Source organism: Phyllostomus hastatus, unplaced genomic scaffold (genome assembly GCF_019186645.2).
Source record: "Phyllostomus hastatus isolate PE091 unplaced genomic scaffold, TTU_PhHast_1.1 phas_scaffold_93, whole genome shotgun sequence".
Lineage (NCBI taxonomy): Eukaryota > Metazoa > Chordata > Mammalia > Chiroptera > Phyllostomidae > Phyllostomus > Phyllostomus hastatus.
In genome coordinates, this window is record NW_025334042.1 from 17,232,908 (window position 1) to 17,247,624 (window position 14,717).

At 35.7% G+C, this 14,717-nt stretch overlaps 1 protein-coding gene across 1 annotated transcript; it reads left to right on the forward strand.

Moving 5' to 3' along the window:
• Positions 1 to 7,529: 7,529 nt before the first annotated feature.
• Positions 7,530 to 8,468, forward strand: LOC123812685 (olfactory receptor 6C2-like). The gene has a single exon (XM_045829485.1). The coding sequence runs from the start codon at positions 7,530 to 7,532 to the stop codon at positions 8,466 to 8,468; it is 939 nt and encodes a 312-aa protein (XP_045685441.1).
• The last annotated feature ends 6,249 nt before the right edge of the window (positions 8,469 to 14,717 follow it).

The following is a 14,717-nucleotide window of genomic DNA, read 5'->3' on the forward strand; positions in this document are numbered from 1 at the left end:
TGGACCTGGAGAACACTATGTTAAGTGAAATAAACCAGCCTGAGAAAGACAAATACCATATGATTTTGTTCATGTGGAATGTTGAACAAACTCAACTAACAAACAAAACAGAGACAGACTCATAGATAGAGAGCAGGCTGTCAGCTCTGGGGGTAGGGATTAGGTGGTGGAAGGATTGAACAAAAAAGAAAAAAAGGGTTTTTGGACATGGACAACAGCATGGTGATTGTTGGGGGAGAAGGTATAAGGGGATTAAGGTTATGGGAAAAATACAATAAAAATAAAGTAAAATAAAAAGTAATTGGAATTTAAAGTGATATAGGGATTGGATAATTAATTAAGTAAAAGAAAGATCATGCTGAAAATTTGGAACAAGTAACTTTTAAGTGTAAGGAAAGAGAAATATTAGAGAAAATAAGAAATAAAAACTGAGCCATTAAACATGGATCTATTCGTTCTAATAGCCACTACAGTGTGCTCTACAGGGAAAGAATAGTTGGAAAGAGAATGGTTGGATGAAATTATTGAGAAAAATTTTCCTGGTGGTCAATAATATTTTAATCACTGAGGAAAAATCCAGATACAAAATAGAAATGATTAAATATATAATAGTAATTTAACACTAGTATAAATAAATATAAAATTCTAAACACTTCCTAAGGATGATTACATATCAATGTACAAATATATAACAACAGGAGCAAATATAAGCAGAGACATTGAAATAAAAAACAAACTGACACTAACCAGAGGGGAGGAGGGAGGGCAATAACAGGGGAAAAAATGGGAAGGGTCATTAAGGAACATGTATTAAGGACCAACTGACCAAGCCAAAGGGGGGTAGGAATCAGGGTGGGAGGTGGGGGTAGGTAGGTCTGGGGGAAATTGTGGTGGAAAATAGAGACAACTGTACTTGAACAAAACAAACAAACAAACAAAAACCCAGGAATTTCACTGGAAGTCTTAGATAGAAAAAGATGACATCATTCCAGAAAAAATGCTTTCTAATAGAAAATCATAAAGTTGGGAAAGAAATTATCCAAGTGTGAGAGCAAAATCAATACAGTTTGGGAAATGAAAGTACAATAAATGTACTTAACATTACTGAACTGTACCCTTAAGGTAGTTGATATGGTTAATTTTATGTTATATGTATTTTACCAAAATTAGGAAAAATAAAATAAGAAATTATAAATAAAAACAAAAAATATATATTGAGGGTAACCACAAACAATAAAGAAAACAGATAAATCCCACTGAGAAGTCAAACATAATGAACAATTTTGAAAGAAAGCTACAAAAGTGAATATTGAAGTACTTAACTGTTTTAATAAAAAATAAGTTGAAAAATAGAGCAGCATCATTCAGTTTAAAAGCATAATTTATGAAGAATATATAAAATATCTTATTAAAATATAATTTTTTATTGAAATGTGACATGACATTCTATGTCAAGAAAATCACATATACACAATTAAAGACCAAAATAAAAATGGGGCAATGATATTTGCAACACATAACAGTTTGTTAATATACATAGAAATATCAATAATATACATTCTAGAAAATACTCTAAGTAGGCAAAGAAATTTGTACAAAAATGCATTTTGCATCAGAGCTGTGAGTTCATTCAAAAAGAAACAACATAAATTTATAATAAAAATTGCAGAATCATATAATCAGTTCAAGTAAGCATGTTTAATAGTGGAAAATTTTGTTAGAAATTACAAACAAAATTTTAAATGTTAGGATGGATTTCAAATTATGATGAAAAGCTCCAAAAGGAAATATTACATAGCTCCCCAAATTATGATGCAAATTGATAATTATTGAGATAAAAACTCACTTTAAGTTTTCAATTTAATTTGAAAAACCACATGTAAAGAATGTTTTATGTTTGTGAGCACACCAAAATATAAATATATTTTGGAGATATACATAAGAAATTTCTGAAAGGGTGTATGTAATCTGAGATATTAATGGTGGTTATAATGTGAGTTTAACTTTTATTTTCTTAATTTAATTTTTCTTTATAATAAATAGCAAATTACTTAAGGTAAAATATGTTACAGAACGAGAAAGGGGGTAATTGTATTCTGTTAGTAAGTCCTACATTAGCAGATATAGAAGTATTTTTATTGTTTATTTATTTATTTTTATAGCTGGACCTTGAGAATATTATGCTAAGCAAAATAAATCAGACCAAAAAACTTAAGAACCATATGATTTCACTCGTATGTGTCATATAAAACTGAAAGCAATAATGAACAAATAAAAACAAACAAACAAAAACTCATAGATATAGAAAATAGTATGGTGTTTTCCAGAGGGAAGCAGGTGGAGGGTAGTAAAGGCTAAAGGTGATCAAATATATGGTGGCAAAAAATGATTTGAATTTGGGTGGTAGGCATACAATGCAATATGCAGGTCATGTGTCATAGGGAGGTACACTTGAAACTTATATAATCTTTAGCAATGTCACCTCAATAAGTTTAATTTAAAAAGATGTTACTAAATAAAAGGAAAAAAATGGAAGCTTACTCTTTTTCATTTTCTTTTTTTATTTATTGGGGTGATATTTGTTAATAAGATCATATGGATTTCATTTAATTTTTATTTTATGTAAAAGTCCTGTGTTGAATGTAATTTTGAATTTTCAGTTCCCTGAGGACATTATCCCTACAGCTGCATGTTTCAGGATTCTTGCCAAAAGATTACATGAAAGATTCATTAATGACTTTGAAACCTAATTCACCTAGGACTAGTGTTTATCCACTTTGTCCTGCTTGGCACATAAAACAAACATCAATTTTGTTGTAAAACATTCCCATTTTTTGTAGGAAGATGCAAACATCATGTCTATCTAAACTAGAGAGTTCCTGACATTTCCTCAGACCTTGGAGTAGCAATTACGTTTTACAAAAATGCAAATTTCTGGGCAGGAAAGTCTTGGCCATATGAAAGAAATGACATGATCAGATAAATCAGTGCCATCCAAGAGCCACCTATTAGGTGAGTATGGTCCAGAGAAAGAGTGACCAGAAGTCCACATACCAGCTTATGCGAATATGCTCTTCTTCATCCTTTGAATTTGGAGGGAACTCAGGGAGAAATAACCAGCTGAAACCACTATGTTTGCAGTTCTTCAGGGCTTAGAAAACGATTTTCTCAGAGAGATGTGAATAGTTAATGAAATTATGGTGAAAAAAACAAGTTCATAATTTTAAGTTGACTAAAGACTTTGAGATGACAGCTAGAGGAGTGGGGGGAAGTTAGAGGGTTGAGGGATTGAGCAAAAAAGAAAAAGCACTCATGGACATGGACAACAGTGTGGTTATTGTTGGGGGAGGGATTATAAGGGGACTAAATAGTAACAGAAAATACAATAAAGATTACATTACAAAATGACTTTGATGGGGCTGAGTTTGTGTATGAATAAATAGCAGGACACCTAAAAATAGGTGAAATAAAGGACTTGTAGAAACAATTTTGAATTGGAATTTATCTCCTGATATATTTAAGATACCTACAATCTTGAAAAAAACTGAACTGATAGAAGGGCTGTGACTTGTCAAGGACAGTTTGCTCTCAGCAGATCCCTGTCTGCCTTTCTCCTTTCTGGGGTCTATTTCCTAGGAGTCAGCTCCCACTTGCTAGCAATGTGACTCACAGCTAATGGTACAAGAAGGGAATGGAGTTTGCAGTAAAAAACGAGCTCTGTCTTCTTTGGTAGCTGTCTGGGCTTCCACCCAACCTAGTTCTGCTGACCTCACATACTATGCTGGTTTGGGAAAATAAAACAAACAAAATTTGAAGAAAAAAGTTCAGATCTTTAAAAGACAAAGGAAATAAATAGAAATCAAATGATAGTGTCAATTCATTTTTCAAGAGATTTAGGAACAAAGACATGACTTAGAGCTTTCAGACTTGTGTAAGGCACCAACGAGATGTCTTAAGACTGAAAAAAAGGAGGCAGGTGGGTTGCATATAATTCTTTCCTATATCTCCAGTTTATTATTTTATTTACTTATTTTAATTAATTAATCTATTTTAATATTTATTTAATTATTGTTACCTCTGTGATGCTCACATTCTTGAAAGTGCTCCCAGCTTGTCCTAAAACATTAAACCAGGGTCAGTTTTTTGTGTCTTTAAAGGGGATTGTAAACTCTGAAAGATTTACTATGGCAAATGGGCAGATGGTGAGTAGAGAGTATCTCCCACTTCTGAAGAAAAGGAATATTTTATAGCAATCAACTAAGACCTTCATATACCCAGTTAATTAAAATTTCTAAAAGAATTTTTTTTCCAAATTATTGATGGCTTTGAATAAGCACTGGAGTGTGAAGTTATTTCAGCAGATGTTAGTGCAGTTAGTTGGTGTTGTCTGAGGAACAATCACTGAGCATCTGTTGGTTCAAATCCAGAATTAATCTCTAGTGTGAATATGTGTCTGACAGGTGCATTGAGAAGCACGAATGAAATCATGAAAGGAAAGCCACTTCTCTGCCAAACAGTAATAAGTCAATTAAAACTTTTTGCCTTAATGCAGGGATCATATATGTGCTGAGTTCATAGTCAGGTTATAATGTGAGTTAAAAGTCACTCAGAACCTTTCCTTGAGAGTATAAGCCAACAAGAATGCCCTAAATTAGAGTCAGGGATGTGGCAAAATGAGGAGATGGCAGAGTAGTTTTTAGAATTGTTCTATAATTATGTCAAAGCATATATTTGCATTGCTCATTTCTTCCTTTTTCACTCTCTATATTGAAAGCTTTGAGAAATACATAGTAAGCCAGATGCTACAAAAATGTGATAAAAATAAATTAATATTCAATGAAGTAAAAATAAAATAAAATTTAGTGTGCATAATAAGCAGTATACCTTGATCCATGCCTGAGGGTAAATATCTTGAATTAACTCTGTATCTCAGCCTTTCCACTCTGTGGTTATTACATTAAACAAGGTAAAAATTCTTTTTCCAACAATTTTTTACATCCTCTATTAAGCACAGGGTGTGACAAAACAAATACAACAGTCTTAATGTGGTTGATAAACTTTGAAAAGACTCCTCTGAAGAGTCTTAAGTGAAAAACAGAGGAAGGAGTCAATAAGAGCCAAGTGTAGGTCAGAATTAGCAAATGTATGGAGTAAGGGGGAGGAAAAACCACAGATACTTAGATGAAATTTTTTTGCAGAGAAGCAGTCCATATAGGATGACCACTGCAATACTTGTCTGTCAGCATGGTAGGCTTAGGTTTTTAGAGCCATTCTTCACAACTCCACCACCACAAACACAAGAAACTCCTCCTTGTTAGAATCAGGGAGACCGAAAAATCAAGTGAAAGTACCTGCAATGTCAGACTTTCAAGATAATGCTAAAGTATGAAACAATATAGCTTGATATCATTTGTTAATATATGGCAATAATTGTTGGCTTTTGGTTTTAGTACAGTGAACCAGGAGAAGGTAAAGCTCAATAGAGATGAAGATGAGGCATTCCACTTTGAACAAGTTCACTTAGAGAGAGTGGGAAATTGCTAAGTGTGAATGACTAACATTTCAAGAGATCATATTAAAAAGGTAGACTTTGAAATAATTACATTTTAAATGCTAAATCAAAGTCACAGGATTTAACCAATTTCCTGGGAAAACACATAGAAAAAGAGAGAGGAGGGTTTAGGGATGAAATGTGAGAAACGTCAATGTTATGAAGCTGAGTAAGGGAAGAGGGACTTGAAAGGGGAAACCAGAAGGGAAAACAAGAACCAGGAGGTGGATATAGTATAGTGTGTGTAGAACAGTGATTTTCAACCACTGTGCCACAAGAATTTTTAAAACATGCAGTACCTGACTGTTTAGTCAGAGGCACTGACCTCTTTTCCCTTAGACTGTCAAACAAACAATAAAAAAAATGACAACAGTCAACACAACAACAGTCATCGGTGTGAATGAATTAAGATTATACTTTTTTTTTGAAATTGGCAGAACAGACATATATTTTTGGTGTGCCATAGCATTTTAGTAATTAGTTTATGAGTGCCATGAGATGAAAAAGTTGAAAATTGCTAGTCTAGAACATCATAAGAAGAAAGGAGTAATTGACAGTACCAAATGTAAGGAATAAAATGACTACACTTCGTCAAAACTTACAGAAATAACAACTAAACTTGCCAGGAGTAGTTTCAGTGAAGTGGTATGTTCACCTTGTGTCAAAATCACCTCTGACATGTTTATAGTTTATCCGGGGGGGGAACACTTTAACAAGCGTTTTCAAGTATAGCACATGGCTATACTTCACTGAGAGTTAAATAAATAACAGTTAAACTTGCCAAGACTTGTTTCAGTAAGGTGGTGTGTTCGGAAGCCATGTATATCCTAAACAGTTGAGGGGTAGTTTGGAGTCAGAAAGTAGAGAAAATTATTGGAAGCTAAGGATGGAAGCCAGATTGGAGATTGTATTTAATCCTTATAGAGTTTATTATAATATCAGTGATAACAAGGAGTCTAAACATTTCAGCCAAACTTCAGATTGAATTATAAAACATTAAGGATAATGTTCTTCAGCTGTGTACAGACATCTCCTCAGTTATTTGTGAATTTGTTGTATATCAAAACGCTCTCTGTGTTCTGCATGAAAGTGAACAATCACTGAACATCAGATGAAGGCATACACAACTGGAGAAAGTCCTGGGGAGATCTAGGAAGGGATTTTTCATATATGAGAAACATCTTTGTAAACGAATTTCTGGTTTGATCATGGCAGTGCAACAGAGTCCTCAATGCTTTGGCAGATTAACACAGAAACAACTAGTGTCATAGGCACCCCTCATGTGTTTACAATTTATCCAGGGGAAAAAAGTGTCAAGCAGACAATGAAACAGTGACATTTCGGTTAGTGATAGGGGAAAAATTCTTAGGGAAAAAAGTATACCCTAAAGATCATAATTTCATTGCTCCCAGGGAACAAGTGTGCTATGAGCAAATCTATTCCAAAGACTAAATCAAAAAGTATATATATTTAAAAAATTCCTGGAAAAGTTATGTTTTACTGGGACTATATTATTTAAAGAATCCCTGAAAATTTACTGTATATCAAACACAGGTTATGACATTTAGTAGACTATAAAATCAAATTGGTGATATTTGTATGTATTTTTGATGAGATAAATTAGAATAGGAAACATTAGAGAGCAGGGCATCTAAGGATTAATTTTTCATTGGAATTTTTGTTTTAGGTGTGTGTGTGTGTGTTTAAGTGTGAACAGTGCACTGCAATATAAAATGTAGACCTTACCATGTGTTGTACTAAAAAATGTTTGAAGGCCAGTTTTCTAACTTGTCAAATGATATGTCAATAGTGCTGAGAGCATGAAGTATTTAAAATATTATCAAGGAAAACCAATCTATGTAAAATACATTGCTTGGCATTTATAAACAAAATCCATTGTAAAACTCTTCCCACTCTCTTCTCAGATCTTACCTCCCTCAGTTTTACCTGCAAATTGGACAGAAGGTAGGAATCAGAAATGAGAAACCATACATCAATAACCAGATTCATCCTCTTGGGACTGACAGATGACCCACAACTGCAGATTCTGATTTTTTTATTTCTACTTATCACATACACGCTGAGTATAACTGGAAATCTGGCCATCATCATCCTCACATTAGTGGATTCTCACCTTAAAACTGCGATGTACTTTTTTCTCCAAAATTTTTCCTTCTTAGAAATCTCATTCACTTCTGCCTGCATTCCTAGATTCTTGTACAGCATATTAACAGGTGATAGGACTATCACCTATAATGCTTGTGCATGCCAATTATTTTTTACAGATCTTTTTGGAGTAACAGAGTTTTTCCTCCTGGCCACCATGTCCTATGATCGCTATGTGGCCATCTGCAAACCCCTGCACTACGTGACCATCATGAACCACAGGGTCTGCAGAAGGCTCATGTTCTGCTGTTGGATGACTGCATTGTTAATCATATTCCCACCACTTAGCTTGGGACTGGACCTGGACTTCTGTGACTCTAACACCATTGACCACTTTTCCTGTGATGCTAATCCTATACTGAAGATATCCTGCTCAGATACCTGGTTCCTAGAGCAGATGGTTATTGCCTGTTCTGTGTTGACCTTCATCATGACTCTAATATGTGTAGTTTTGTCCTACGTGTGTATTATTAGAACAATTCTAAGATTTCCTTCTGTCCAGCAAAGGACAAAAGCCTTTTCCACCTGTTCTTCCCACATTATGGTGGTTTCTATCACCTATGGCAGCTGCATCTTTGTTTATACCAAACCTTCAGCAAAAGATGAGATGGCTGTTAATAAGGGAGTATCAATACTCACTACTTCTATTTCCCCCATGTTAAACCCATTTATTTATACTCTGAGGAACAAACAAGTGAAACAAGCCTTTAATGACTTAGTCAAAAGAATAGTATTGCTTTTAAAGAACTAGGGGAGTGTTGAAGTCGGGATCCCCAAGCAGTTTTCTTGTTTCTACCCTATTGGGTCCCTTCCTGATCTAGATTTGGCCTACTATTTAGCAATGACCGTGATCAAGTCATCCTCGTGTTTCCTTATAAACCTCTCAACCTCTTTGAGAATAATTTTTATTAAGAAAAGTGAGGGTAGTTATTTTAGAAAATCTAACCATTTCCTGAAATAGGAAAAAGGTCACTCTCAACCTTTATTTACTAAAGCTGAAAGAATTGGAAAAATAGTGTACATTACTTTTTCAAAAGAAAACTACTCAAATAAGTAGAGAAATAATGGTAAAGAGAATGAATACCATTTATAGGTGTATCAAGGAAAGCATTTCAAAATCCCAAAGTATATTTTAAAACAAGGCATAAGTAGAAAGCTTTAGAATTTCAAAAAAGCACTAACAAAGAATCTTTAAAATCACAGGATCATACATTTTATCGAACAGATCCAATCCAGTATTAAAGTTACTTGAAAATTGCCAAAGTGACATGAATTAAGTTAAAATGAAGAGAGTAATGCACTGGTAATTCCTGGTAAAGACATGAAACCTGCATTAAATTTACATAAAATAGATCGCTACTGATGTATCAATTGCAGTGTTAAAACTTGAATGCAGTTAGCAAGAATGCAGTAAATTTATGCATAATCAAGTATTATTTCCAATTAGTGCTGAGCATCTGTTGTCTTGCATTTCTTTTTGTTCCACTTCTTGGTTCCAAAGGTACGAATGACTTACTATGTATTTGTAATGTTTTCCAATATTAAACAACTCATATTATTCTTAAAAAACCTTGAATATAGAAAATTAATTATTTGTCCTAATTTTTTTTCAGTTAAATTTATTGGGGTGACAATGGGTAATAAGATTATATAGGTTTCAAGCGTACATTTCTATGATACAGGATCTGCATTGTGTGTGTACCATCCAAAGGCAAAGAACCTTTCATCACCATGTATTTGACACCCTTCACCCTTTACTGATCCCCTACCTCCTTCTTTCCTGTAGCCACCATACCATTGTCTGTGCAGCAGTTTTGTTTTTCTTGTTGCTCATTTGTTGCTTTCAGTTTTACATACCACATATGAGTCAGATCATATGGTTAACTTTTTCTGTCTTATTTTGCTTAGCATATTTTCAAGAACCATCCATGTTGTTCCAAATGTCAGTATTTCATCTTTCTTGTGGCTAGTATTCCAGTATACATATATTTACTACTACTTCTTTATTTTTCTTTCTTTTTTTCTTATTTATTTATTTAATTTTTTTATTTAATTATTGTTCAAGTATAGTTTTCAGTCTTTTGCTCCCATCCCAGCCCACTCCCCCAACCCCACCCCCCCATCTCCCTCCCATTTCCACGCTCCCTAGTTTCTGCCCATGTGTCCTCTATACTTGTTCCTGTAAACCCTTCCCCTTTCCCCCTGAAATTTCCTCCCCTCTCTCTTCTGGTCAGCCTATTCTCTATTTCAGGGTCTTTGGTTATATTGTGCTTGTTTGTTTGTTTTATTGTTTAGGTTCCTGCTAAAGGTGAGATCATATGGTATTTGTCTGTCACTGCCTGGCTATTTCGCTTAGCATAATGCTTCCCAGTTGTTTGTTTTTTTTTTTTTGAAATTTCTTTTTCCCTAAGTACTGCGGGTGTGCAACAGCATATTCCTTTTGGGTGTACAACACGGACATTTGACATTCACATTGCATAGGATGTGATCACCCCACAAAGTCTGTAGGTTAAAAACTTGTATCTCTCTCTCCCCTCCAAAAACCAAACCAAACCAAACCAAACCAAACCAAACCAACAAGGCGAGAACCTGCGTCGCATCATCATCGCAGTGATTGCCGTTTCTATCACTGTCTGTCCTGCAGGGAAGTTGGGGGGCCAAATCTCTCCCCGCAAAGCAGAGGGCGCACTCGTCGCTTCCAGGAGACCTCGGATCTTTCAGGGAACCGGTTGCGCAAGCCGCCTCTCGCGTGATTTCCGAGACCACCCCACAGCCCAGCGTAAGTCTTCAGGGGAGGAGGCTGTGCTTTGGGTGGCCAAGGTCCCAGTCCTGGGGGCCTTGGGAGGGCAGGGGAAGAAAGAAAGGAGGTAGACGGTCAGGTTCCCAAAGAAAGTCCGCTTCCTGCAGGGGCTCCTGGGCTCCGGATCAGAGGGGCTGGGAGTTCCCCGCCCGCCTGGCAGTCAGGAGCCAAACCTGCCTCTTCTTTATTCAGTTACCTATTGAAGGACACTTTGATTTTTCCACGTGTTTTTCATCTGCATAATACTGCACTGAACATAGGAGTACACATATCTTTGTGAGTAAATGTTTTCAAAGTTTTCAGGTAGACACTCAGAAGAGACGTTGCTGGGTCATATGTACTCTATTCTTAATTTTTTGAGGAAGCTTTATACTGCTTTGCATGGTGGCTGTATGGATTTACATTCCCACCAGCAGTGAATGAGGGTTCCTTTTCCTCCACAACCTCTCCCACACTTGCTATCACTTGTCTTGTGGATGACAGCCATTCTAACAGAGGTGAGGTGGTTTCTCATTGTAGTTTAGATGAACATTTTCCATAACAGCTAGGGAAGTTGAGCATCTCTTTATATATCTGTTGGCTATTTGTATGTCTTCTTGGATAAAGTGTCTGTTCAGGTCCTCTGGCCATTTTTTAATTGCATTCATTGTATGTTTGGTGTTGAGTTGTATGAGTCTTTTATATATTTTGGATATTAACCTCTTGTCAGAGCAATTATTCCCAAATATCTTCTATTTAGTTGGTTGCCCTATTGTTTTGTGGCAGTTTCTTTTGCTGTGCAGAAGCTTTTTATTTGATACAGTCCCATTCATTTATTTTTGTCTTTACTGCCCTTGTCTTGGGGGTCCTAAAATTCTCTCTAAGATCAAGAACCATAAGTTTAGTACCTATATTTTCTTCTATGTGGTTTGTTGTTTCAGATCTTATCTTTAGGTCTTTGTCCCATTTTGAATCAATTTTTGCATATGGGGACAAACTATAGTCTAGTTTTATTCTTTTACATGTGGCTTTCTCATTTTCCCAGCATCGTTTGTTGAAGAGGCTTTCACTATTGTATATTTTTGGCTCCTTTGTAAAAAATTATTTGCCCCTATACATGTGTCTTTATTTCTGGACTCTCAGTTCGGTTCCAGTGATCTGTGTGTTTGTTTTTCTGCCAATACTATATTATTTTAATTATTGTCACTTTGTAGTATAATTTGAAGTCAGGGAATGTGATATCTCTAGCTTTGTCCCTTTTTCTCAGGATGGCTTTGGTTATTTGGGGTTGTTTGTGGTTCCATACTAATCTGATGATATTTTGTGCCATTTCTTTAAAAAAACAGAAACATTGAAATAAAGAACAAACTGACAATAACCAGAGGGCAGGGGTGAGAGGGATAATGGGGGAAAATAGGGGCAGATCCATCCAGGAACATGTATAAAGGACACATGGACAAAGCCAAAGGGGGTAGGTGTGAGGGTGGGAAGGGGGTGGCGATGGGATAAAAATGGAGACAACTGCACTTGAACACCAGTAAATAAAAATAAATAAATAAATAAATAAATAAATTACTGTTTAATGCCCACCAAAAAGTTATTGGAAATTTGATGGGAATTGTTTTAAACATTTATATTGCTTTGGGGAATATGGACATTTTAATTATGTTGAATCTTCCAGTCCATAAACATGAACTATCTTTGCATTTCATTGCATCTTTTTCAATCTTAAAATAATACTTTGTAGTTTTTAGTATATCCTTTATTAAGTTTATTCCTAGGTATTTAATTTTTTATTTTCAATTAACTTTTTCTTTACAAAAGATTTTATTTTTATTTTCTTTTTAAAATATATTTTATTGATTATGCTATTACAGTTGTTCCATTTTGCCCCCTTTATTGCCCTCCACCCTGCACCCATCCTCCCACCCACATCCTCCCCCCTTAGTTCATATCCAAGGATCGTATATATAAGTTCTTTGGCTTTTACATTTCCTATGCTATCCTTAACCTCTCCCTGTCTATTTTCTACCTACTACTTATGCTTCTTATTCCCTGTACCTTTTCCCCCATCCCTCCCCCTCACTTTCCCTGCCAATAACCCTCCATGTGATCTCTATTTCTGTGATTCTGTTCTTATTCTAGTCATTGCTTAGTTCACTTTTTTTTAAAGTTTGGTTGTTGATAGTTGTGAGTTTGTTGTCATTATACTGTTCGTATTTTTTATCTTCTTTTTCTGAAATAAGTCCCTTCAACATTTCATATAATAAGGTCTTGGTGATGATGAACTCCTTTAACTTGACCTTATTTGGGAAGCACTTTATCTGCCCTTCCATTCTAAATGATAGCTTTGCTGGATACAGTAATCTTGGATGTAGGTCCTTGCTTTTCATGTCTTCAAATACTTCTTTCCAGCCCCTTCTTGCCTCTAAGATTTCTTTTGCAATATCAGTTGATAGTCTTATGGGCACTCCTTTGTAGGTAACTGTCTCCTTTCCTCTTGCTGCTTTTAAGATTCTCTCTTTATCTTTAATCTTGGGTAATATAATTATGATGTTCCTTGTTGTGTTTTCTTGGATCCAACTTCTTTGGGATTCTCTGAGCTTCCTGGACCTCCTGGAAATCTATTTCCTTTGCCAGGTGTGTGAAGTTCTCATTTATTGTTTTTTCTGAGTAAGTTTTTAATTTCTTGCTCTTCCACTTCTCCTTCTGGCACCCCTATGATTCAGATGCTGGGACGTTAAAGTTGTCCTGGGGGTTCCTAACTCTCTCCTCATTTTCTTGAATTCTTGTTTCTTCATTCTGTTTTGGTTGAATGTCTATTTCTTCCTTCTGGTCCAAATCATTGATGTGGGTCCCGGATTCCTACCTGTTGCTGTTGGTTCCCTGTACATTTTTCTTTATTTCACTTTTAATAGGCTTCACTTTTTCCTGTATTTTGTAACCATACTCAATAATTTCTGTGAGCATCCTGATTAGCAGTGTTTTGAACTGTGCATCTGATAGGTTGACTACCTCTTTATTACTTAGTTGTATTTTTGGAACTTTGATCTGTTCTTTCATTTGGGCTATATTTTTTTGTCTCAGGGCACCTGTTATGTTGTAAGGGACGGGGCCTTAGGTATTGGCCAGGGCGAGGCTACCCATTTAGCTGCACTGTAGCGCTGTATGTGGGGTGGGGTCCGAGAGGCAATAATGCTGCTTGCTGGGCTCTTGGCAGGCTTTCAGTTACTTCCTCTGCTATCCATAAGCAAATTGGGCCCCTCTGGTGCTGATTCCTGGGTGGATGGTTTTGTGTACATTCTTGGACCCTGTGGGACTCTCCAGTGAACTCTCCTGTGACGCTGGGAGTCACCCCCCCACCCGACAATCCTACAGATTTTTAGAGCCAGAGGTTTTGATGTTTTGTTTTCCCACACTGTCACCCTGGGTTGTGTGGTCTGGCTCCCCAGTTATTCTTCCCAGTTTATCTGCACGCAAATATGGTACCACCTTGTCTGCCAGATGCTGCCTTACCTGCCCAGGTCTCCCAGCTGCTACCTTGCTGCATTCCTTTCCATCCTGGCTGGCTGACTCTACCCCTTCTACCAGTCTGAATGAATATTTCTTCTTTAACTCCTTGGTTGTTGGACTTCCATACAATTTAATTTTCTGGCACTTCTGGTTATTTTTTTATTTTAAATTTGTTGTTTTCTTTTTTGTGTTTGTGAGGAGGCAAAGTGTATCTAACTATGCCTCCATCTTGGCTGGAAGTCCTTGGTTTTTAAACTGTTCTTGAATGAAAAATTTTAAACATTCACAAAAGGAGTCAAAATACAACAATTGTCAGACATGTACCCATTGTCCAAGTTCCACAATTATAAGTGCATTAGAATAAATTTTCTCTGTCATCTCCAATCTTATGCTTTTTAACTGGCATTTCACCTTATAGCATTTTACCCATAAATTCACTGTATTTCACCTACAAGTTTATCATTAGGTACATCTAGCTGATAAGAAAATTTTCTCTTACCTACCATCATGCCATTATCCCATTATACATATTCAGTGTGTATTTCTACTTTTCTGGTTCATGTTAAGATTTTTTTCACATTTAAGGTGTTAGAATTAAAATCTAAATAAAATTCACACATCACATTTGGTTGTTATGGTACTTACAACTTTTATTTTTGTATTCCCTTACAGTCCTCTTATTATTTTTCTTGCATGCATTCTTGGAGA

Bases quoted from the DNA above. Each gene is read 5' to 3' on its own strand.
- LOC123812685 (XM_045829485.1), top strand. From the start codon at position 7,530: ATGAGAAACCATACATCAATAACCAGATTCATCCTCTTGGGACTGACA.